This window comes from Medicago sativa, chromosome 2 (genome assembly GCF_051527215.1).
Source record: "Medicago sativa cultivar Bolivia chromosome 2, Bolivia_mono, whole genome shotgun sequence".
In the NCBI taxonomy this organism is placed as follows: domain Eukaryota; kingdom Viridiplantae; phylum Streptophyta; class Magnoliopsida; order Fabales; family Fabaceae; genus Medicago; species Medicago sativa.
In genome coordinates this window covers 21845363-21868772 of record NC_140750.1, presented here as the reverse complement: position 1 = coordinate 21868772, position 23410 = coordinate 21845363, and the positions used below count along the sequence as shown (strand labels likewise).

Sequence of the window (23410 nt, the reverse complement as noted above, 5' to 3'; positions counted from 1 at the left end):
TCATGTCAGAAAGAGTATCAAAGTGGATACTCATGATAGGATAATTGAATGTTGAAAAAAAAAGAGTTTTGTAAGGCCTCTAAATTTTTGATGATAATAAAGTATTGAAGAACAATTGGATATACTAATATGTGTTCAATTGTGCAGGATCATAGATTAAAATTTATCAAGTTTTGGTTCTAGAAGAACATATACAAAAGCAACTAGATTTTGAAGAGAAGCTGAAGTTCTGAATCAGAATCTGAAGGACACCAGACTCTGGAGTAGTGTAGCTTCTGAAGCATCAGACTCTGAAGTCTTGGACACTGAAGAAGTAGCCTCTAAAGGTTATTAGACTCTGAAGGACACATCAAACTTGTCGTCTTCTAAATGTGTCACTATCCGACTTAGATAGTACACTTTGTCTTCTTCTGACCACGTACAAAAATGGACAAAGAACTTCAAGGAAAATTGGAATGAAAGGATATCCTTTTGAAGGAAAGGAATTTTGAATGTCTTTCCAACGACATTAATCAAATCAAGGAACATTTCAACGTTCAAGATCAAGCTTCTCAAAGACTCTAATTTATGCGTTGGCAAGATCAAGCTTCTCAAAGACTCTAATTTATGCGTTGGTACCTCTCCAATGTCTCTTATTTCCTTTCCTATGTAAGGAGCCGAACTTGAAGAAATAAACAAGACTCTGCAGTTTTTACAAGTGTCATTACTCTTCCAAATTGAAAAGCGTGTAAACACTTAAAAATTTCTTACTCTGATTTGTAATTGTTTACACCTCTGATTGTATATCAAGTGTAAAACCAAACAATATTTTATTTTATTTTATTAAGTTAGATTGTAAGAAGTCTCTTTCACTTTTGGTTTAGCATTAGAAGTCTCTTGCCTGTGTGCTTGAGCATTAGAAGTCTCTTGTTTGTGTGCTTGAGCATTTGTAATATTTAATGATTATAGTGAAAATCCTTTCGAAATGCAAGGTGACCGGATACTCTTGATTTGTGAGAGAAACTAGTATAATTGAATTGTGTCACTCTTTCTCTCTCTTTGTGTTTGAATTGATCTGTTGCATTTTAAAAATAAAATAAAAATTAGAAGCAGGGGTCGTTATAATCTCCAACATTAATGTTAAAACCTTCTTTGCCCATTTCTGCATGACTGCATTGGATGCATGAATGATCGATATGAAATTTCAAATTACAGTGTCGGAATTTGATAGGCAGATGCATAATTCCAAGCTATATACGTATTAAATCAAATACTAAGATTTTTTTTTTTTTTTTGTTTACAAATCAAATACTAAGATTTAATAAGAAACAATATCAATCGATCATTCCCCTAAAAAAAAAAAATATCAATCGATCATTAGTAGGCATGGCAATGGGGCGGGGTGGGGACGGGTTTTACATTCCCCATCCCCATACCCGATTCTCATATACTTACCCGTTACCCTACCCATACCCAACGGGGATGAGAAATTGAACCCCATCCCCGTCCCCGACGGGTTCGGGTATCCCGGCCCCATCCCCGTCCCCGCATTGATTAATTTTTTTTAATAAAAAATAGAAGTTTTTTTTGCAACCCCTAGAGAAATATTGTAATGCATTATCCAACAATGTGTTCACTTTAACATTTGTTAGACCGATTGATTTAGTTGCTCCTTTAAATATCAATGGTAGTTTTTATAACACGGCAATTATCAAACAAATTAACATGGCATATCAACATTAAGTAGTTTCTTCATTCTGGACGGGTTTGGGTGGGTTCGGGGTGGGTACCTATATACCCGTTACCCGTCCCATACCCGTGTTTTGAAATCGGGGAAAACCCAAACCCATACCCAAACCCAGTCAAAACGGGGAAAACCCGTCAAATTGGGTTTGGTTCGGGTGGGTAACCACGGGTATGGGTTTTGTTGCCGTGCCTAATCATTAGTAAAGACAACAGAAACATTACGAGTGAAATTAAAATACAGGAAGAAAACAAAGTATGTAGCCAACAGGGTTTACAGCCAATTCTAACATCCAGCAAATCAAAATAATGAAACACTACAAAAGGATATCGTCGTTTGGTAGATCAACCTAATACATATAGATTAACAAGAAAACTACGATGCCAATAGAAAAGTTACTGTAATTAAATTAAATTAATCCTTCTTCTCAAGTATAGTCATGAATACACTACAAATAGTTATTTTTCTTTACATTTTTAGTGTTTCATTCTCAGGGGATACGCGTTACTTCAAAAATTGTACAAAGACTAATGACTAATATATTTCTTTTTGTTTTGGCAAATATGAAACTCAAACATACAACCTTAATTAAAATGTAAAATCTGAGTTTGAACCTGGATAAAAGTGTGCAGCCTACCAACATAGGCATTGTCGGGGTGAAAGCAAAATCTACTCCCTTCATTTGTTTTTAGACAACTCCTACCTACATAAAGCATACATATAAATAAAATTCATTTGTTGTAAGTGTCGTTTTTTTTTTTTGACAACAAATAAATTTTGTTATTTTTTCTATCTCGTATAATACTCAAAATTTTATTATTTTATATCATTTTTTTTCATTTCCAATACTACTTTTAATCATTTATTATTATCTCAGTTCATATATTTCTCTCTCCATCATAAATAATTGAGGGTATTATTGATAAATCAATAACTATTGTTATATTGAACTTTGAAAATGAGAAATAAATATAAACAAAGCTTTCTTTCAAGTGCGACATGTAAAATGAAACTGAGAAATTTTTTTTAATGCGTTAACTCTCCGGTTCTTGGGGAAATGGGCCCTAGTAATCCAGAGATTAGGTTTTCAAAATGGAATATTTTTTGGGTTCATCATAGTTTGTGTTTTTCAAACTGTGATTGGGCATGCAGTGGATTTGCGTGGATCACCTATAGTAATATGTGTTCAATTATTGTTTCTAAAATGGTAAGGATATGTGTTTCGATTTTCTTTAGGCTTGTCTCTTGTTTGATGCTCATGGTTTTTGACACACCATATTTTTAGCAATCTTGTGATGTGTCTCGTTTTAGGATGCTAGGTTATGCTTGTGGTGTACACTCATTTGCTTTGCATTTGAGTTCATCTAACGAATTTCTGTTGGGTTTCATATCACTTATGTGTAGGTTGGTTATGATTGTAATACTCTTTTAAGGATAATTGATACACTTTTATATGGTGATTGGGATAACAACCCCCCTCCCCCCAAGTTTTTTTTGTGTCTTCCTTTTTCTTGTTTAATAAAAAAAAATCAATATCAATGATAATTAAATTTGAATATTTTATTGTTAATTTAATAATCTAAAATAAGAATAGTTGATACACTTTTATGTGGTGACTAGGTCAGATTTAAAAAAAAAATTAGTAGTACGTATTTAATTCTTATATCAAGAGGGCAAATTGAAATTCAAGCACCTTTTAGGGGAGGAGATATAATTTAGTCTCAGGTTTAATTTTCAAACGAGGAGAGTGTATAGTTTAAAATAAGAGGGGAAAAGAAGTGTAATTCAAGCTTCTATTTGGGGATGGGAGTGTAATTTACTCATAAGATAGGGAAGTAGATTTTAACATAACAATGGAGGAAAATGTAATTCAAGCTTCTCTCAAAGGGAGCGTAGTGTTACTTTCTCTAATAGGTTTGCATAAGTGAGGAGAGTGATAATAGCAAATTTCAGCATCAAAATAAGTACTACGTGTTTATCATATCCGTATGGAATCGTGCAATGTTTGACTCTATGTTTGTCCTCGCTTTGTGGGTACATATGCCCCATTTGAATGAAGATTAAGATCTCTTACTAAGAAAATTGCATAGAAAATTGTTGAGAAAAGTCGATACAAATCAAACCCGTTAAACACAACCAAGTCTTCAACTTGTTGATGGTGTAACAGCCCGATTTTTCGCTAGATTTGTTTTAATTATTTTTATGTGTGTTTGTATGTGATCATATGTGATTAATTGTCTCTGTGTGTATTTTGGTTGGGAATTGTAAAATTCGATGTTAGAAGGGTATTTTAGTCATTTTGGACCCAGGGGTATTTTGGTCATTTTGTGAGTAGGGGTAATTTAGTATTTTGATGAGGATTATTTTTAGTGCTTAGTGAGAGTTATTATTTTACTAAGTTACTAGAGGGTGTAGTAATTTATTTTTAACTGGTAGGTGACCGTTATTATATTTTACTATTAAGTGGATAGAAACATTTTGAATTAGATTAGTAAATGGGTTAGGCCCATTAAGGCATTGTGAGTTGAGCCCAATTATGTAGAGTCTATATAAACTCTAGCCTTTAGAGAAAATAGGGTTTACATAATCAATTCACAATTTTGAGAGATGAGGTAGAGAAAGAAAGAGCAAGAGAGAAGAGAAGGGTTTGAAGAAGGAAAGCTAGAGAGAGCTTGAGGAAGGTAGAGCTTCAAGGATTGGAGCAAAAGTGAAGCCTTAGCTTGAGTTTGTGAAGAATTAAGGTAAGGGGGTTAGACTTTAATCATAATCTTGTAGTTTAATTTCTACCCTAACTCTTTGCATAATTGCTTATTGTGGTTAAGTGGTTAATTTGATTTTTGGTTGTAGAAATTTGTGCTTAATTGTGATGATATGATTATGTACATGAATTGAATGATAATTGTGTTGTTGTTGTTGTTGAATTTGTATGTCAAAATGGGTATATATGAACATGATGTGTTTTTGTGTGAAATTGATGATGAATGAAGTTGTGGTTGTTGAATTGTGGATGAATTCATGTTCAAATGTTGTTGTTGTTATCTTGACATATGTTGTTGTTGAATTGATGCAATGGGTATCATTGAAATGATGAATTAATTGAAGAGATTTGTTGTTGTTGTTGAAAGTTGTTGAAGTTTTGGTGAATTGGTGAATTTTGTTGAGTTGATGTTTTAATCTCAAATTTAATGCATGTTTGAGTGTCTTATAATGTATATGACCTGTAAACATCTTTTGGATTGAGTTTTGGGGTTTGGAATGATCAAAATCGGGATTTTGGGTTGAAAAGGGGTTGAAACCCGTAACATTTTTCTGCAGAACTATAACTGTTCGCTTAAGCGAACGCGTAAGCGAACCATCATGTAGGTTCTGGAACTTGTTTGCTTAAGCGAACCAGGCCTTCGCTTAAGCGAACCTGCCCAGTTTCAGCAACCTTTGACTTTTGTTTCGGGCACTTGGGGACCAATCCGGGCTTTCTAAAATGATTCTTTTGACTTGTTTAACCTCTGTTTATACACTTAAACCTACTGGAACATCGGGTGAATCGAATTAGACTTGAATTTGTGAATTGAACTTAACTTTTGAAAAATGGTCCAAGAATGTCGATTTTTCCGAAACTTGTTTTCTCCGGAAAACGGAGTGGGGTTAAGGTTGTATAATGTTTATATGGTTTCTAAAAATGGTTGTGATTAGTTTCATCAAGTCTTAACTTATTTTGCTTTGAAAATGGAATTCTTTTGGAAAAATGATAAAGAGAGATGAACTTCGTGATTTTCATGATTTTGTCGCATTTAGCCGGTAAAATGTAATTGTATGCTCTACTGCACTTATATGTGGCCTAGAGATATACTTAGTTGAGGCATTGGATCTTGTTTACTTGGTTTGGTTCAATTACTTCAATTATTTTGAAATTGCGGAATGGTAGACAAACTTGGTTGAAAATGGTTTTAAGAGTTGATTGTCTTATGAATCCTTTATGGATAGTTTGATATAATTATGTGAAGTTGAATGATGTATATATGTGACAACTATATGTTGATTGATTTGTGAATGTTGTGGTGATTGTATATATGTCAAGTGGTGGTGAATTTTTGTTGAATTCATATATACTAAATGTTGGTGATGGTGTGGTGAATCATCTGTGTGAACATATGCATTTGTAGTCGAGTCATATGTTCATGCATTCATGACTGATGGTGGTGGATTTTATATCCAATTGAGGTGATTATGATGTTTTTGTTGCATCATGGGTCTTGATTGTTGCATTGAATGATGAATGTCGATGATAAGTATATGTGATATATATATATATATATATATATATATATATATATATATATATATATATATATATATATATATATATATATATATATATACTTGTGATAACTGGAGTTGTTATGTGAATGTGTATATGGAAGTTGAATGTTCATTGATGATTAGTGAAGAATTGAATTGATTTATTTATGTCCAGTTGTTTATATTGATTATGATTGATGTGAAGCTAACCTCCAGTGGTTTTGACCGCCTACCTGTCTGTATGGATGTGTAGACGCTGTGCAGGAGTAGTTTGCTTTTGGTGAGTGCTTGGATAGCGGAAGCTATCTCCGTTATCGTTTGGAGTCGTAGGTTTAGGCTCTGATTAGGTTGTCGGTGTCTTTATGTTATTGTTAGAGTCTGTTTATTTTGTTGAGATTTGTCCACTTGTCGGGACTTGGAGGATTTTATATGATGATGTATTGTTGACCATGGCATGTTTATGTTGGAGATATATGATTTGTATCCGCTGTGACTGTTGAGATATTTTTATATGTGTGATGATTTGGATTTTGTTGAGATGTAGTGTCTATTTCTTGAATATTTGCTATATTCGCGTGTTTTATCGCTTTAATATAAATAGGGCGTTACAGATGGCATCCCTAACTCTTTCTTCAACCCTTGACCTTGGACCTCCAACATGAATCACCCAAGCTTTTCAATGTGATTATCCTTTAATACTCCTTCGTGAATGATCCTTTCGCAAAGCCGCACTTCCTACTCGATCTTCCAAAGCTTTTGCCAGACCAAGAATCCCAAATTCCAAGTGCTTGTCAAAACCTTGCATATCAATTGAGGTTAACCCTAAGATTTTTCTCATAAATCTCAACAACAACAAAATTACTTTACCCAATTTACAAGAATGTTTCCAAAATTCTACACCTAAAGTATCTAATCGTTATTTTAGAAAAGGGTAATGTGAACTTGTGCCCTTGGGGCACAAGTTTAAAAATTAAACATAGAAATTTTTTCTTGGAAATTGTACCATTCATTGTATTAAAAGTTTAAAATTTTATATTTTCAATGCAAAAGTTATCTTTTAATTCCATTTTTAGTTTCTTAACTTGTGCCCCAAGGGCACAAGTTAACATGACCCTTTAGAAAATGGTTGCATATATATATATATATATATATATATATATATATATATATATATATATATATATATATATATATATATATATATATATATATATATCAGACAAGTTAGAGGATATAATGGGTCTTCCATTATATGTCAGACATAAATAGTTTCTTCACGAATTTTACCAACTACCCTATTTTCACTCTTCATACATCTTTATGTCTGACATATAATGGAAGATCCATTATATCCTCTAACTTTTGATGTCTCCCTCAGTTAGTTGATATAATGATATTACATTCTAATTAAGTATCTGACTGTAAACCTATTTTGATAGCTCGCAAGTCGCAACTAGCATCTAAAAATGCTTCTATCCATGTCCCTTACAAAGGAAGTCTATTCTAAAAAAGTCTATGCCCATGCCTCTATGTTTTTGTAACTTTAAAAATAAAAAGATATTAAAAATTTAAAACTACGAGCCCCAATTTATAGATAGTAGAAAGTGAAAATTCGCTTAGCAAATTCCAGGCATCCTTAGTGGATTTGATTTCATACTTTGAAGAAATTGGCAGATGAAAGTCAAACTGCCTAAAACTCGCTCAGCGAAATAAAATTTGCAGTGAAAATTTTGGATTCTCATAGTCAAATTCTAGCGCTAAGCCAATATGTGTGATTTGGCCAAAAATTATGCTTTGGTTCCTCCATGTAGTTAAATTGGCTCTCAAAAGCTAGTGTACTTATATTTACAATAATTTGGGGGGATTTTTTTTAGATTACTTGTAAAACAAGTCGATAAAATGAGCCTAAAAATATGTAAATTTGACACTAATCAGAGAGAGGGTGTATAGTTTGACACAAGAGGGAATGATATTGTAATTTAAACATATTTCAGAGAATAAAGAGTAAATTCACTCTATATTTTAACATATGAAGAGAGAGGGTCAAGGTAATTCAAGCTTCTCCCTACAAAGAAAAGTATAATTTACTCCAATATGTTTTACATAAGAGGGAAGTAGAGTGTATATATTATTATGTAAAAGGGAAGAGTAGTATAATTTAAGCATCTCTTATGACATGGAAGTGTAATTTACTCTAAATGCTTTTATTGGCCTTTTTAATATATTTTCTTCCTATATGATACCAATGGCCTTTTAAGAAAATTACCTCTTCTTATACTCTAAATTTTTTTTTATTTCAAAAAAAAAAATTCACGAAAGAGATTTGGTTTAAGTTCCAATCATAATAGTATTTATTTATTTATTCAACATAACATTTGCTATTAGTTGAAGAAAAAGATATAACATAATAATTAGGGTTATGTTGAGGAAAAAATAGTTTATACAATTGAATACTTTTTTCTGAGAAGTAATGCAATTGAATATTTCAATGAGGGCTTTAAAAAGATAAAAATAAAAATTTCAAATGGTTTGTTAAAAAAAAAAAAGGATTATATATTTAGAAAGTAGAAACATAGGTAGAGGTAATTTTGTGGACGATGCACGATGTTTTCATCATTGAATGATTTTGGTAAATCTATTCTAAATTAATTGCACTAATTTTCTTCTCATGCATTTTCCTCACTCGTAGATATCTAACCGTTGTTCCCAAAATTTCTCTGTATTATAATTTTTTTGGCGGTGTTGTCGGTATGATTTTGTAGTTTTCATTTTTTTGATTGAAGCACGATGAGGTGTTGTAGATCATTTCTTTCATTCTTTATAAACACTAGTATTTGTTTTAAATAACAATTTCTTTATTGCTTCTAAAAAAAAACAATTTCTTTCCGAGAAATTCTTGCATGGTCTCTCACCTAACACCTCATATTCAGTCTCAACCAATGAAAATAAGACACATCATTTAAATTTAATAGAGGTGCACTTTCAGTTGCATATCTTGGTAATGGAACCGCTTGAGAAAATGGTTGAACATGATTTAGAGAGACAACAAAAAAGAAATTTCTTTATTGGTTCCTTCACCTTGCATTGATTATAGTAATTTAGAATATTATTACTAAATACTCTCTTCGGTCACATTTATAAGTAAAAAACAACTTTTAAGATACATTGAATGATTAATGTATCTAACATATAAATGTGACTACATACATTAATTATTTAGTGTATCTAAAAAAGTGTTTTTTGCTTATAAATGTGACCGGAGAGAGTATGTGATTTCTTAGACGGAAAAACAATATACTCCTTCCGATCACTATTATAAGCAAAATATTTTTCCTCTTAGATTACCCCTTTTTATAGCAGTTATCTTCTAGGATAATGGTCCCCTTTTCTTCAATTTGGACCCATTATTATTAGGTAATTTTTGTGATCAACAAATATTCCTCAACTAAATTACCGGCTTACATGTGAAGTAAGACAAGTCATTTTCACAATGTTCATCATCACATGCCGCGTGGGATATGAGAAGCCTTTGGGGCCACTATAGAAATGTGAACAATCGATTGTGTTAAAAATTGGAATTATGCTCTCCACCCAGCACAAATTGCTCGCGTCCTGCAGCCATGCCAAATATGCCCTTGCATAAGTTAACATGCGCAAGTGTTAAACATACGCCACTTAACTAACGCCACGTGAGTTAACTAACACAGCGTTAGTTAACTCACGTGGCGTGCTGTCTTAAGCATCCAGACCACCTCATTTCCTCATTTCTCATCTAAAATCAAAAAAAATCTCAAAAATCTCTCTCAAATCACCCAAATCCAAAATTTCTTCAAGTTCAAATCAAACAACACTCCAATAACAAGTAAGTTTTCATGATGAAACACCATTAACCTTTTATTTTTACATGCTAGATTTTTTCTCTTAGATTAGAAATTTTTTAGATTTAGAGTTTGTTTAAATTTTGGTGTTTTTGGCATGAAATCATACAATGTTTACATGTAAATGAGTTGTGTTGCTTAAATGTTTAGATGTTTGCATGTTTATGTTGTAGTTTTGAGATTTTTTTAGAGAATTTTTTTAGAATTAGGGTTTGTTTAAATGAGTAATATTGCTTAATTATTTAGATGTTTGCATGTTTATGTTTAATATATAATTTTTAGGGTTTATGTATAATTTGCACTCCAAGTGTTTGATGAAATGTTTGAATGAGTTTTTTCATTGATTGTGTTTAATTTCTTATTGTGTAGATTTGAAGCAATGGCCTGGTGGATCGACGTTCATGCAGAATTCAATGGCGGAGAACCTCAGAGGTTGAAGGTTCGGTGTCTTGATGTAATGTTAAGAGGTCTCAAGGATCAACTGGATGAATTCAACCAAGCACTCAACCCCAGAGACACAAGGAGGGTGCAAAATGTTTGGTATAAACGTCCAAAGCTCGACGAGGGGAGCATATCATTCACTTGGGTGGAGTTAAAGAACGACGAAAACGTGACGAGTATGTTTTGGGAGCACAGCATGTTCCAGTGGATCGATATGCGGGTGACGTTGCTGAGATCAACTGAAGATATCATCAACAGCTTGATTCCGCCAGAAGATCGTCATTAGTTAGGATAATAAGGTGCATTCCAACTACAACATTTGTCTTACCTCTGAAATGGGGTAATTCAAACTTGCCAAACGGCGAAGACTCAAGCATTTCGCTCGGCATTCATGTTTTTCCTTTGAAAAGATTAAATTCTTGTTAGGCTGGTTTAGATGAAGGTATTAGGTGTCAAGGAATGGACCTCATTTCGGTCGCACTTGAATACCTTAATCTAAATCAAGCCTAACAAAAATTTATTCTTTTCGAAGGAAAGCATGAATGTCGAGCGAAATGCTTGAGTCCTATTGTTTGGCAAGTTTGAATTTACCTCATTTCAGAGGTAAGACAATTGTTGTAGTTGGAATGCACATTCCAACTACAACAATTGTCTTCCTCTGGATGGGGTAATTCAAACTAGTTAAATGGCAGGACACCGTCATTCGCCCAAGAGTGTTTTCGTTCCATTCTAAATGTTAATTTCTTGTTGGCTTCGTTTAAATGATGGTATTGAAGTGTCAAGGTCTGGACCTCATTCCGTTGGCACTTAGATACTATCATTTAAAACCAAGACCAACAAGAATTTAACATTTGGAATGGAACAATAACACTTCTGGACGAATGTCGGAGTCCTGCTTTTTAGCTAGTTTGAATTGACCCCATTCAGAGGTAAGATAATTGTTGTAGTTGGAAGGTACATTTCCGAATGTAATGTAATGATAGCTGACGTACATGTCTTTATTTCCGAATGTAATGATGATAATTCACGCTATCGCAATATTTATTTGAATTCACGCTATCGTACTTTTTATTCGAATTCACGCTATCGTACTTTTTATTCGAATTCACGCTATCGCACTTTTTATTCAAATTCACGCTATCGCAAATTTTAATTCAAATTATTTTATTGACTTTATTCTAAAATTTTATTTACTTTATTATAAAAAATTTATTGTGTTAGTTAAGTCAGCGTGACTTAACTAACGCACCTTATAAGATGTGTGTGAGTTAACTTGCGCAAGGTGGTCGTTACTAAAAACTGAAGCACAAACGTTTCTTGGACGGTAGTCAATGGTCTTCAATGGTTTTTGCACGTTTTCCTTAATATTTGACCACGTTTTTGGACCTTATTAAGTGCTATATACCTATACCACCTATAAAAACCATCACATACTTCCTCTTTTCCTCACATTTTCCTCCCACTCTCTCCCCCTCTTTCTCTTCTTCTTCTTCTTCTTCTTTGTTTCTATAGTTTCTAGGGTGTTTATACCGCTTTAGGTATATGCCAGTGGCTTATGGAGGAAGTAGTGGTCGGTCCGGTAGGGAAAAGGGCATCTTGATGTCGTTTTCCCCAACAGGACTGATCACTATTTTCTCCATGAGCTATTGGCATATACCGAAGAGGGTATCAAAAAGTAAAAACCAACAAAAGTATAAAAAAAGTAAAAATCAGTTTTTACACAAGTTGCTCAAGTTAACTTGCGCAAAGCTCATGTGGTGCGTGACTTAACTCACGCATAGGTTACAATGTGCGTTAGTTAAGTCACGCTACGTGACTTAACATGCGCAAGGACAATTTTGGCATCGTTGCAGGGTGCGAGCAAAATGTGCTGGGTGGAGAGCAAAATTCTAAAAATTGACCTAAATGGTCATCCAAGTATGGCTCTAACCTAAATATTTATACCAGTTTACAATCGACCAAGCGTTGAGCATGTTAGCATGTAGGCATTTGTCTTCATGATAGGTTGTTGTAGTAGTACACATTCTACAAGCGCCAAACATGTAGTAAAAGCATATGTGTTTATCTTCATGATAGGTTGATCATACCAATCAAATTATTTACTTATAAATATTGAATTACATGTCCATCTTCTTGTTTGAGTAAGACGTGATAGTCAATCTATATCGATTAAATTGCTTGTGTTTCATGAACTTGATATGTGTGTGAAGAGTACACAAATAAATTCTAAATTGTGTGTAGGACACACTAAACTTCAAGTTTGATTCGGCCCCTCCAATTTATGCCAACATGATGCAAATGGGTATATTAGTGAAACCTCTTCAACATACTTTTGAATCCTTGACGTGAATTGTACATTTACAAAAAGTGTGTTGATAAATGATAATTTACAGTATACAATTTTGTCATTTACTCTCGCGCACTAGAGCAAATAAAAAATGTTTTAGAAGTATTTTAGGCAAGACATTTGACTCATGTAAATATTATTTTCATTCGCTTTTTTTGCCTACAAAGTGTCTCTGCTTACAGAGAAACATGTGTCATTTGGTGCAAAGATACAACTCTTTGAAAGAGCTTTTGCAAGGACAAGATGCAATGGTTGACACGGTGGTGGAAGGAAGCACCCATTTACGTGTACCAGTGTCATGGGTTCAGATTCCATTAGACACAACTTTACACACGTCCGCATCCATTAGCCAAACAGATGCAATCGTTTGGGTACTGAATTAGATTGTATCACTAAATGAATTTAACCATAGCAACTTTCTAAATCAATCATTTCACTTTTTCGTTGAAAGGTTTCTATTTAAGCATTTCAACTTTTCAAAATTATATTTTGAAAATTTCTCTCACAATATGGTTGTTGTAAGAACATTTGATATGTGAGGGTGCTAGGTTAAACTCATGATTTTCCACTTCTTAACACTTAGTGTATGTGTGAGTGATTTTCAATGTTACACTTGATATATTTATTCAAAAAATAATTAGATAAACTTATATAAATGATATTTGTACAATCATTTTATGACAACTTTATTTTTCATATTCGCATTATGTTTTTACTTTATCTTTTCTATTGCTTTGATTTTTATTTCAATACCAACTTTTTCTTTATAAATTAATGGTTGTCCCATAAGTTGTCAATCAAATGGTTGTTCAAATAACACACCTCATAAACTTAATACTCCTACCTATGGTTTTTATTATTACTATTATTATTATAAGAAAATATCACAAATCTTAAGCTGCATTTCATTGTTTAAAATATTATTTCCCTCAAAAAAAAATTGTTTAAAATATTTTTTTTAAAAAAAGTTTGTTTTTTTTTTTACAATAAAAATGTTTGCTTTTTAAAAAATATTAATAAGTGTATTAATGTTCCACAATTGGCAGATATGTTTGATTTTTTTTTTTATATTCTCTCGATAGTTGCACGAAAGTGATACCTAATTTATACCAATAAAACAAATCCATCTTTTTTATAAGTACTCGTTACATATTTCACATATATAAAAAAGAATTCGTTTTATGATCAATGTGTAAATTTTATATGTATAGTATAACCATTACTTACTAAATTATCGTATATAATAGATGTTCCTAGTGTCCCTAAAAAAAAAATAGATGTTCCTAGTGATTCGAAAGACAACTATATTTTTCCTCAAAAAGAAAGACAACTATGTTTAAAAGCATATTATTTTTTCAAAGAGGAATGCCAGCAACACTCTCTTTTGAGCACTCTCTCTAGCACTCACTCTTTTATTGGGTAAAATCAATGTATGTCCCACCATTTTATGTGGGTTCCATTTCCAAAGTGTAGGCCTCACATTGATTTCACCCAATAAAAGAGTGAGTGCTAGAGAGAGTGCTCAAAAGAGAGTATTGCTAGCATTTCTCTTTTTCAAATGGTTCATATAATTAGGGATAGAGCCGATATAAAAATCGGAGCTGGTCGTGTAAATGCAGCTAGTTTCGTGAATATTGAAATGCATAATAATTGAAGTTTGAATCTTAAATTTTTCTGTGTATTTATATAGTATGTGAATTTGTCCTCGTGAGCTTAGCTCAGTTGGTTTGGACAATGCATAATATATGCAAGGTCCGGGGTTCAAACCCCGGCCACTACCAAAAAAAAATAGTATGTGAATTTAATTAACAAAAATATCAAGGCAAAAAGAGAGTAACATAATGCCAAAAAGATTTAAAAAGAGAAATTGAACTGCTTGCTTTCTCATTAGGGTCACCTATCCTTCAACTTGTTCAGTAAGAAAATCAAGCAAAACCCACAGATTATTTATCTCCATCGGTTCACCCAACCACTGTACATCACCCTTCTCTCATCTCATCACCCATATCTTCCCAATGACTTCATTCACGTACAAAACTGTATCTCTGACTACTCTTGTGTATTTTGGCAGAATCAAAAACCTCTATCTTCTCTCATATTTATTGCATCATTTCCTTTTTCTCCTATTTCCTATGTTCAACATTAATTTGACTTTCTCAAAAACTCAACCTCATCTCTTCCCCACATTAAATTTAAATGACCAAACATTAATATTCTACACATATGTCATTCCAACGCCATGCATGATCAACCAAATTAACCAATCAACTTGCTTACATTGACATAATTTCATTTCCACAGCAAGCCATGTGAGTGAAAATATTGAAAAAAATATCATATTACCATGTATGGTAAATATTCCCAATGCATGCAACCCTATGAATGAATATTTTCTTATACAATTTTCTGCTACCACGCGTCTTCTCACAATCCAAGAACAACTACTACCGTTTTCCAAACTCTTCAACCAACTAAATTAAATTCACATTGTCTTCATTCATATTCATAAGTAATCTTATATTTTTCTACATTTGTGACAATTCTTTTCAAACTACCTTAACCCAAAAATAGCATCAACCATGAAGATATCAATACTTTCTCTCTTATGCTTCTCTTGTGTTCTATTAGTCCTTTGTCATGATAATGAAATAAGTACTTTGAAAGTGCTTTTGGAGGTGAAATCATCTTTCACAGAAGACCCTGAAAATGTTCTTGGTAATTGGTCTGAAAACAACACTGATTACTGTACTTGGAGAGGTATTTCATGTGACTCGGTGAGTCATGAGGTAGTTAGACTCGTCCTGTCGAACTCGAAACTCACTGGGTCAATTTCACCTTCACTCGGTCTTTTACAAAACCTCACTTACCTTGATCTTTCATCAAACCATCTTGTGGGTCCCATTCCCTCTTCTCTCTCCAACCTCACTAAATTAGAATCTTTGCTTTTGTTCTCCAACCAACTGACAAGCCAAATTCCTGTTGAGTTTGGCTCGTTGGTGAATCTCCGATTTTTGCGACTCGGTGACAATCAACTCAGTGGTGAAATTCCCTCTTCATTAGGCAATCTTATTAAACTCGTCACCCTTGGTTTAGCTTCATGCAAACTAAACGGGTCGATTCCGAGTCAACTCGGAAAACTCACTGAGTTGAAGAATCTTATTCTTCAAGACAACAAGTTAACCGGTTCGATACCGTCCGAGTTAGGCAACTGTTCAAGCCTCATCAACTTCATTGGAGCTGAAAACGAACTCAATGGAACAATCCCGAGTCAACTGAGTCAACTCAAAAACCTTAAAGTTCTCAACCTTGCAAACAATTCCTTAACAGGTGAGTTACCGAGTCAACTCAGTGAAATGAGTAAACTCGAATATCTCAATTTGATGGAAAACAAACTTGAGGGTCACCTTCCAATCTCTCTATCTCAATTGAGTAACCTTGAAGATCTTGACTTGTCAATGAACAAATTCAGTGGAGGAATTCCAAAAGAGTTTACCAACATGTCTAGGTTACAGTACTTAGTTCTTTCTGGTAACCCTTTATATGGAAATATTCCAAAAACTTTATGTTACAATGCAAAAAGTTTAGAGCATTTATTGATAACTAGGAGTGGACTTCATGGTGAAATTCCATCTGAGTTGAGTCAATGTAAATCATTGAAGCAAATTGATTTATCAAACAATTATCTCAATGGAACAATACCGGTTGAGATTTATGGTTTGGTGAATTTAACTGATCTTTTGCTTCATAACAATAGTTTGGTTGGTTCAATTTCACCTTCTATAGGGAATTTGAGTAACATGCATTTACTTGCATTGTATCATAATAAGTTACTTGGTTCTTTGCCTAAAGAAATTGGAAGGCTTGGAAAGTTGGAAATTTTGTATCTTTATGATAATCAATTTTCTGGTGAGATACCTATGGAGATTGGTAATTGTTCAGAATTGCAAATGGTTGATTTCTTTGGTAACCATTTTGGTGGAAGAATTCCAATCACTATTGGAAGATTGAAAGAGTTGAGTTTTCTTCATCTTAGGCAAAATGATCTTGTTGGTGAGATTCCAGCTACACTTGGGAATTGTCATAAACTGAGTGTGTTGGATTTGGCTGATAATAACCTCTCTGGTGGAATTCCCGCGACATTCGGGTACCTTAAGGATATGAAGCTGTTCATGCTTTACAACAATTCTCTTGAAGGTGGTATTCCTCAGCAAATGGTGGATGTAGCAAATTTGACAAGAGTTAATCTTTCAAAGAATAGATTGAATGGAAGTTTGGCTCCATTGTGTAGCTCTAGAGATTTTCTTTCTTTCGATGTCACAGGTAATGCATTTGATGGTGAAATTCCTTCAAATTTGGGAAACTCTTTGTCTCTTAATAGGCTAAGATTAGGTGGTAACAAGTTTTCTGGTGAAATTCCAAGGACATTGGGAAAAATCACTGAATTGTCTTTGTTAGATCTCTCAGGAAATTCACTCATAGGACCAATACCAGGTGAACTATCTTTGTGTAACAAACTTGCCTCTATTGATTTAAGCAATAACCGTCTTGTTGGTCAAGTACCATCATGGCTTGGTAATTTGCCTAAGTTAGGAAAGATTAATCTTGCCTTCAATCAATTTTCCGGGCCTTTTCCATTAGACCTATTCAAATTAACTATGTTGTTAGTTCTTTCCTTGAATAACAATTCTCTTGATGGAAGTCTCCCAGATGGTATGGGCGAACTCGAATCGCTTAATGTCTTAAGACTTGACCAGAATAATTTTAGTGGACCAATACCTCATGCAATAGGTAAGTTGAGAAATCTGTATGAGCTCAATCTATCTAGAAATGTCTTTAGTGGTGACATACCAGATGAGGTTGGGAATCTTCAAAATCTCCAAGTCGCTTTAGACCTCAGTTACAATAATTTCTCTGGTCAGGTTCCATCTTCTCTAGGCACGTTGCCGAAATTGGAAGCGCTTGATCTATCTCACAATCAACTCACAGGGGAAGTTCCTTCAAACATCGGTGAAATGATTAGCTTGGAAAAGTTGGATATCTCTTATAATAACTTTCAAGGTGCGTTGAATAAGCTATTCTCTCGCTGGCCGTACGAGGCATTTGTAGGGAACCTTCGTCTTTGTGGAGCCTCGCTTGGTAGCTGCAACCATGGTGGTGCTTCCCGTAATAGGCTATCGAGGTTAAGTGAGAAATCAGTGATTATAATCTCTGCCTTGTCAACTCTAGCAGCAATTGCACTACTTGTTCTTGCAGTGAAAATCTTCTTGAGAAATAGGCAAGAACTTCTGAAGAAAGACAGTGAATTAGAGTGTGTTTTCTCCTCCTCTTCATCACAAAAGCAGAAACGGCCATTGTTCCCTGTAAGTACAGGTGGACGGAGAGAATTCAGGTGGCAAGAAATCATGGATGCTACAAACAATTTGAGCGATGAATTCATAATCGGTTCTGGAGGTTCTGGAACAGTCTACCGAGTTGAATTGCCTACCGGTGAGACTGTTGCTGTCAAGAAGATTTCATTGAAAGACGAATATCTGTTGCATAAAAGCTTTATAAGAGAAGTGAAGACTTTAGGGAGGATTAAACATAGACATTTGGTGAAACTGATTGGTTGTTGTAGCAATAGACACAAAGGAAATGGTTGCAATCTGTTGATATACGAGTTCATGGAGAATGGAAGTGTTTGGGATTGGTTACATGGAAATGCTCTCAAGTTAAAGAAAAACCTTGATTGGGACACAAGGTTCAAAATTGCTTTGGGGTTAGCTCAAGGAATGGAGTACCTTCATCATGATTGTGTGCCAAAGATCATTCACAGGGATATCAAATCCAGCAATATATTGTTAGATTCCAATATGGATGCACACTTGGGAGATTTTGGATTGGCAAAAGCAATCGTTGAGAGTCTTGATTCTAATACCGAGTCTACTTCTTGTTTCGCAGGATCTTATGGTTACATAGCTCCAGGTAATGATCACATATACCATTGATTTAAATTGTTTTCATTCTTCTACTTTTATCAATATTTTAAAAAACTAAGCTAGACAACGAACCGGCAAGACCTACAAGTCATGGTTCAATTGCTTTAAACCACTGGAACTGGGACAAAACTGCAATCGAACCACTCAAATAACTGATCTGTAGACGGTTTCTGTTCATGGTTTGATCAATTGAATGGTGGAGTTTGGTTTTTAACATTGATTTTATTTTATCTTAACTATTAACACATGATTCACATTTGCAATTTTCAGAATTTGGCTACTCTTTGAAGGCAACAGAGAAAAGTGATGTATACAGCATGGGAATTGTGCTTGTGGAACTTGTTAGTGGTAAATTGCCAACTGATGCAGTATTTAGAGGAGGTGTAGACATGGTGAGATGGGTGGAGATGCACATTAACACGAAAGGAACTGAACGTGAGGAACTCATAGATCCCGAGCTCAAACCTCTTTTACCTTATGAAGAGTTTGCAGCATTTCAAATGCTTGAGATAGCTATACAGTGCACCAAAACTACACCAATGGAGAGGCCATCATCAAGGCAAGTATGTGATCTTCTTCTACATGTGTCCAAGAACAAAAAAGTGGAGTTTGAGAAGATGAAGATGGATTCTTACAACTGAAATTATTTCTACAATGGATTGATGAGAAAGTGGCTTTAAATGCCATTGATTTTTACTGGCTTTTATTTAATAATGTTTCTGTTCTTGATTTTAATTAGTTATTGTAGCATTTCAATTTGCATGTCCTTCCAATACTACTTGAATATGGAGGTTTATGAATATAAAGGTTATTTGATATTGCAAATTTTCCATTCTGTCTTCACCTAATATTCATATTGTTGATTAGTATATCTATTCATATAGTTCCAAGCAAAAACCTTTAACATATATAGGAAAATTGATGTGTATGTTTAATTGGTATGTATGTCAAATTTAAAAAAAAACTATTTTATTAAATCAGTTACACATTGTAGAGAAATCAAATCAAATGTTGTATTCTTAATTAATGTTCTTATTTATTAAATTAACCATGGACCCAATGGGCTTGGGCTTCTGTAGTGTATCTATTAGAGTGCATTTGGATGAGGGTGATTGCTTAAAAATCCCCTCAGTGTTCAACCTATCGAGTCGTCACTTCGGATGGAGATTTTTTGTCCGTAAAACATGATTGGATTGTAATCCTTGGCAGTTACTTTTCTGAAAATGTGAGCACTTTGAGGGGCTTATTGAGCAATTACCTTGGATGAGAGTGTATTTGGATGAGGAGTATTAGAGAGTAATTAATACTCCCTCCGTTTCAAAATACATGTTCAATTTTTGCAATGTGCACTATTCACTTGACTTACTTTGACCATACTTTTTAACTAATGTATAAATACAAATATTAGCATGTAAGATGTTGTTTGATTTGTCTCGACAAATATTTTCAAAATATTAAATTTTTATAATTTTTTACTTTAGATAATTGAAGATATTAACAGTCAAAATTGTGCATTGACATATGTGAAGTGGTTGACTTGGACATGTATTTTGAAACGGAGGGAGTATTATTTTATGTAAATTCATTTTTTGGATGATAAATTTGGAGAGTTTTCAAAAAGAATGGATTTTTTGAAGTATTTTCCTATAGAAAAATATAAGAATTTCAAATACCATGAATTTTTTTTTTTGCTGACCCAGTTTCCCAAATTAATTCCACAATTGACCCCCTATGAGAATTAATGACATAAATGACCCACTTTCAATTTTTTTTTTGTCCTGTAGTGCCATTCCCGCCAGATGAAATGGCGGTAACGCCAGATTTTGACACGTGTCCATTCCCAGCCGTTTTTTTTTTGTCCTGTAGTGCATTCAGAAAATTGAGAAAAAATTTAAATTCTGCTCCCAGCAGGAGTCGAACCGCGCGCATCATATAGGTACACAGCAGACAGCTTTTCCACTAAGCCAGTGGACAATTGTTGATATGTTTTGCGTCCAATAGTATATGTATCAACTTTAAAAACATTTTCACAAAACATATCACAATTAGGATTTTTCTCTCCTTTTTTCTTCATATGAGTGTAACATGAACCATCAACCATCCAATTTTTTATTCTTTCAAAAAAAAAACCATTTAATTTTTTATTTTGTTTTTTTAATGTATGTCTTATAAAAAATATATAGAACATTTGATAATTTTAATTGGATTCTAGATGAAGCCGTATTAGTCGGATAAATTTAATTGGAGATTTATCACCAATAAATTATATTATCATCGGAAAAAAATTATCCAAGATCGAAAAAATAAGAACTAATACGGCTAATAATTTTTTCACCAATAATTCTCCAATTTAATTTTTGGTACGGCTAATAATTTATCACCAATAATTTTTTATTTTTTCGATCTTGGATAATTTTTTTCCGATGATAATATAATTTATTGGTGATAAATCTCCAATTAAATTTATCCGACTAATACGGCTTCATCTAGAATCCAATTAAAATTATCAAATGTTCTATATATTTTTTATAAGACATACATTAAAAAAACAAAATAAAAAATTAAATGGTTTTTTTTTGAAAGAATAAAAAATTGGATGGTTGATGGTTCATGTTACACTCATATGAAGAAAAAAGGAGAGAAAAATCCTAATTGTGATATGTTTTGTGAAAATGTTTTTAAAGTTGATACATATACTATTGGACGCAAAATATATCAACAATTGTCCACTGGCTTAGTGGAAAAGCTGTCTGCTGTGTAGCTATACGCGCGCGGTTCGACTCCTGCTGGGAGTAGAATTTAAATTTTTTCTCAATTTTCTGAATGCACTACAGGACAAAAAAAAACGGCTGGGAATGGACACGTGTCAAAATCTGGCGTTACCGCCATTTCATCTGGCGGGAATGGCACTACAGGACAAAAAAAAAATTGAAAGTGGGTCATTTATGTCATTAATTCTCATAGGGGGTCAGTTGTGGAATTAATTTGGGAAACTGGGTCAGCAAAAAAAAAAATTCCCTAGGAATTTCATTTTTTTTTTCCTTCTTATGATGGAAAGTTCACAAAATGACTTAGTGGAAGATTGTGAGAATGTAAGTAAAGTCACATTTACGTGATGGAAATGGCGAACACCATACAACCTTTTTACTAAATAAACTATGGTAAAGTTTTTTATCGTAGGAATTCTAAGAAAGAGAATAAGTTTCTTTTGATCATATAAATATAATAATAATAATAATAATAATAATAATAATAATAATAATAATAATAATAATAATAATAATAATAATAATAATAATAATAATAGCTAATATGCATAGAGGTTACTTAATTTGTATTCATTATGTAATCTGCATAGAGATAATTATACAGATAGAAAACATTAAAGTTTCTCATCTTTATTTTTAGTTGTGTAATATTATTACGTTACTCTAGTACCTAACAATAAAAAGTTGTATGTAGCACACTCTAAATAGATTATCCTCATATTTGTAAGGATTCGAAGAATATTGGTGAAATGAAGAGAATAGCTTGAATAGCTTAATTCTTTTCTTGCAAGTAATTCTCTTAATGTTTAAAGTTGAGTACGTGTGTATTTGTATGAGCCTTTAGGCTTTAATATTGTAGAGCAGTAAGATATAACCGTTGGTGAATTTTTGAGGTGTCTAGTCCTTGTTCAAGAGAGAGAATTAGTTAACGTTTCAATCATACTATTTTTTGTATTCATATCATCATAACATTTGTTACAATTTGCACAAAAAGATATAACATAATTAGAAATAAAGGAAGATTAATACAAATGAATATTTGAAATAGGTCCTTAAAAAGGGCGAAGATTTTTTTTTAACAGGGTCATATATTTAGAAACATAGGCGGTGGCGATTTTGTGCACGACACACAACATTTGAATGATAAACGTCCAATGAATCTAATCTATATTCAATGCACTGGATTTTCTTCTTATCCATTCCACATTTCACACATTTTCCTGACTCATTGATATCTGATCATCGCTCCCAAAACTTGAATGCTTTATAACTTTTTTGGCGATGTTGTTGGCATGATTTTGTCAGTTTTCATCTCTTGGTTGGAGCACAATGAGGTGTTGTTCTTCTATTGGTGTCATTCTATAGACTATTTCTTTCATTTTGTATATACATTACTTGTTTTCTATAAAAAAAAATTCTCGATTGCTTCCATGCAATGATTATATTAGTTTAGAATATTGTTGTTCACGGATATAAACATAAATAGGAGAGACGATTCTCCTTTTAAATTTTAGAGCAAAGCTTCAAGGAATTGTGTAATGGAAATACATTGTTTTTATGTCTAAGAAATCATATCTTTTTGCCTCCTAGGTCACCTCTTCTTATAGCCACTATCACCTAGGAGAATTGGCCCTCTATCCAAACCCATTAGGTCATATTTGGGATAAAAAATATATATTTCCAACTAGTTATTGACTTACTTGTGATGTAAGACACATCACTCTTGCAATGTTTGTATGTTCAGAGTGTGTAAGATATGACAAGCCTTGGGGAGCAATGTGGATGCTATACTGGTGTCTTGTTGGGAGCAAGAAGAAGGTGGAGTATCTCACCTTGGAAACAACGACACTTGCAAGTTGACCTTAATGTAGAAGGAATATTCGTCTAGAAAGGCGTTAAACACTCATCATCATTATGAAGAGGCAGTGCTATGAATACTCAAGGTCGGTCTGAAGAGACGGAGTCAGGAACATTCATGA

At 33.3% G+C, this 23410-nt stretch overlaps 1 protein-coding gene across 1 annotated transcript; it reads left to right on the top strand.

The window, feature by feature from the left end:
- Window positions 1-14786: 14786 nt before the first annotated feature.
- On the top strand, window positions 14787-19488 carry LOC146945505 (uncharacterized). Its single transcript, XM_085743823.1, has 2 exons — window positions 14787-18649; window positions 18934-19488. Exons 1-2 carry the CDS (start codon window positions 15265-15267, stop codon window positions 19302-19304), a joined length of 3756 nt encoding a protein of 1251 aa, XP_085599949.1. The 5' UTR covers window positions 14787-15264; the 3' UTR covers window positions 19305-19488.
- Window positions 19489-23410: the final 3922 nt, after the last annotated feature.

Bases quoted from the DNA above. Each gene is read 5' to 3' on its own strand.
- LOC146945505 (XM_085743823.1), top strand. From the start codon at position 15,265: ATGAAGATATCAATACTTTCTCTCTTATGCTTCTCTTGTGTTCTATTA. The intron at 18,650-18,933 runs GTAATGATCACA...TGCAATTTTCAG, and splicing joins TTATGGTTACATAGCTCCAG to AATTTGGCTACTCTTTGAAG.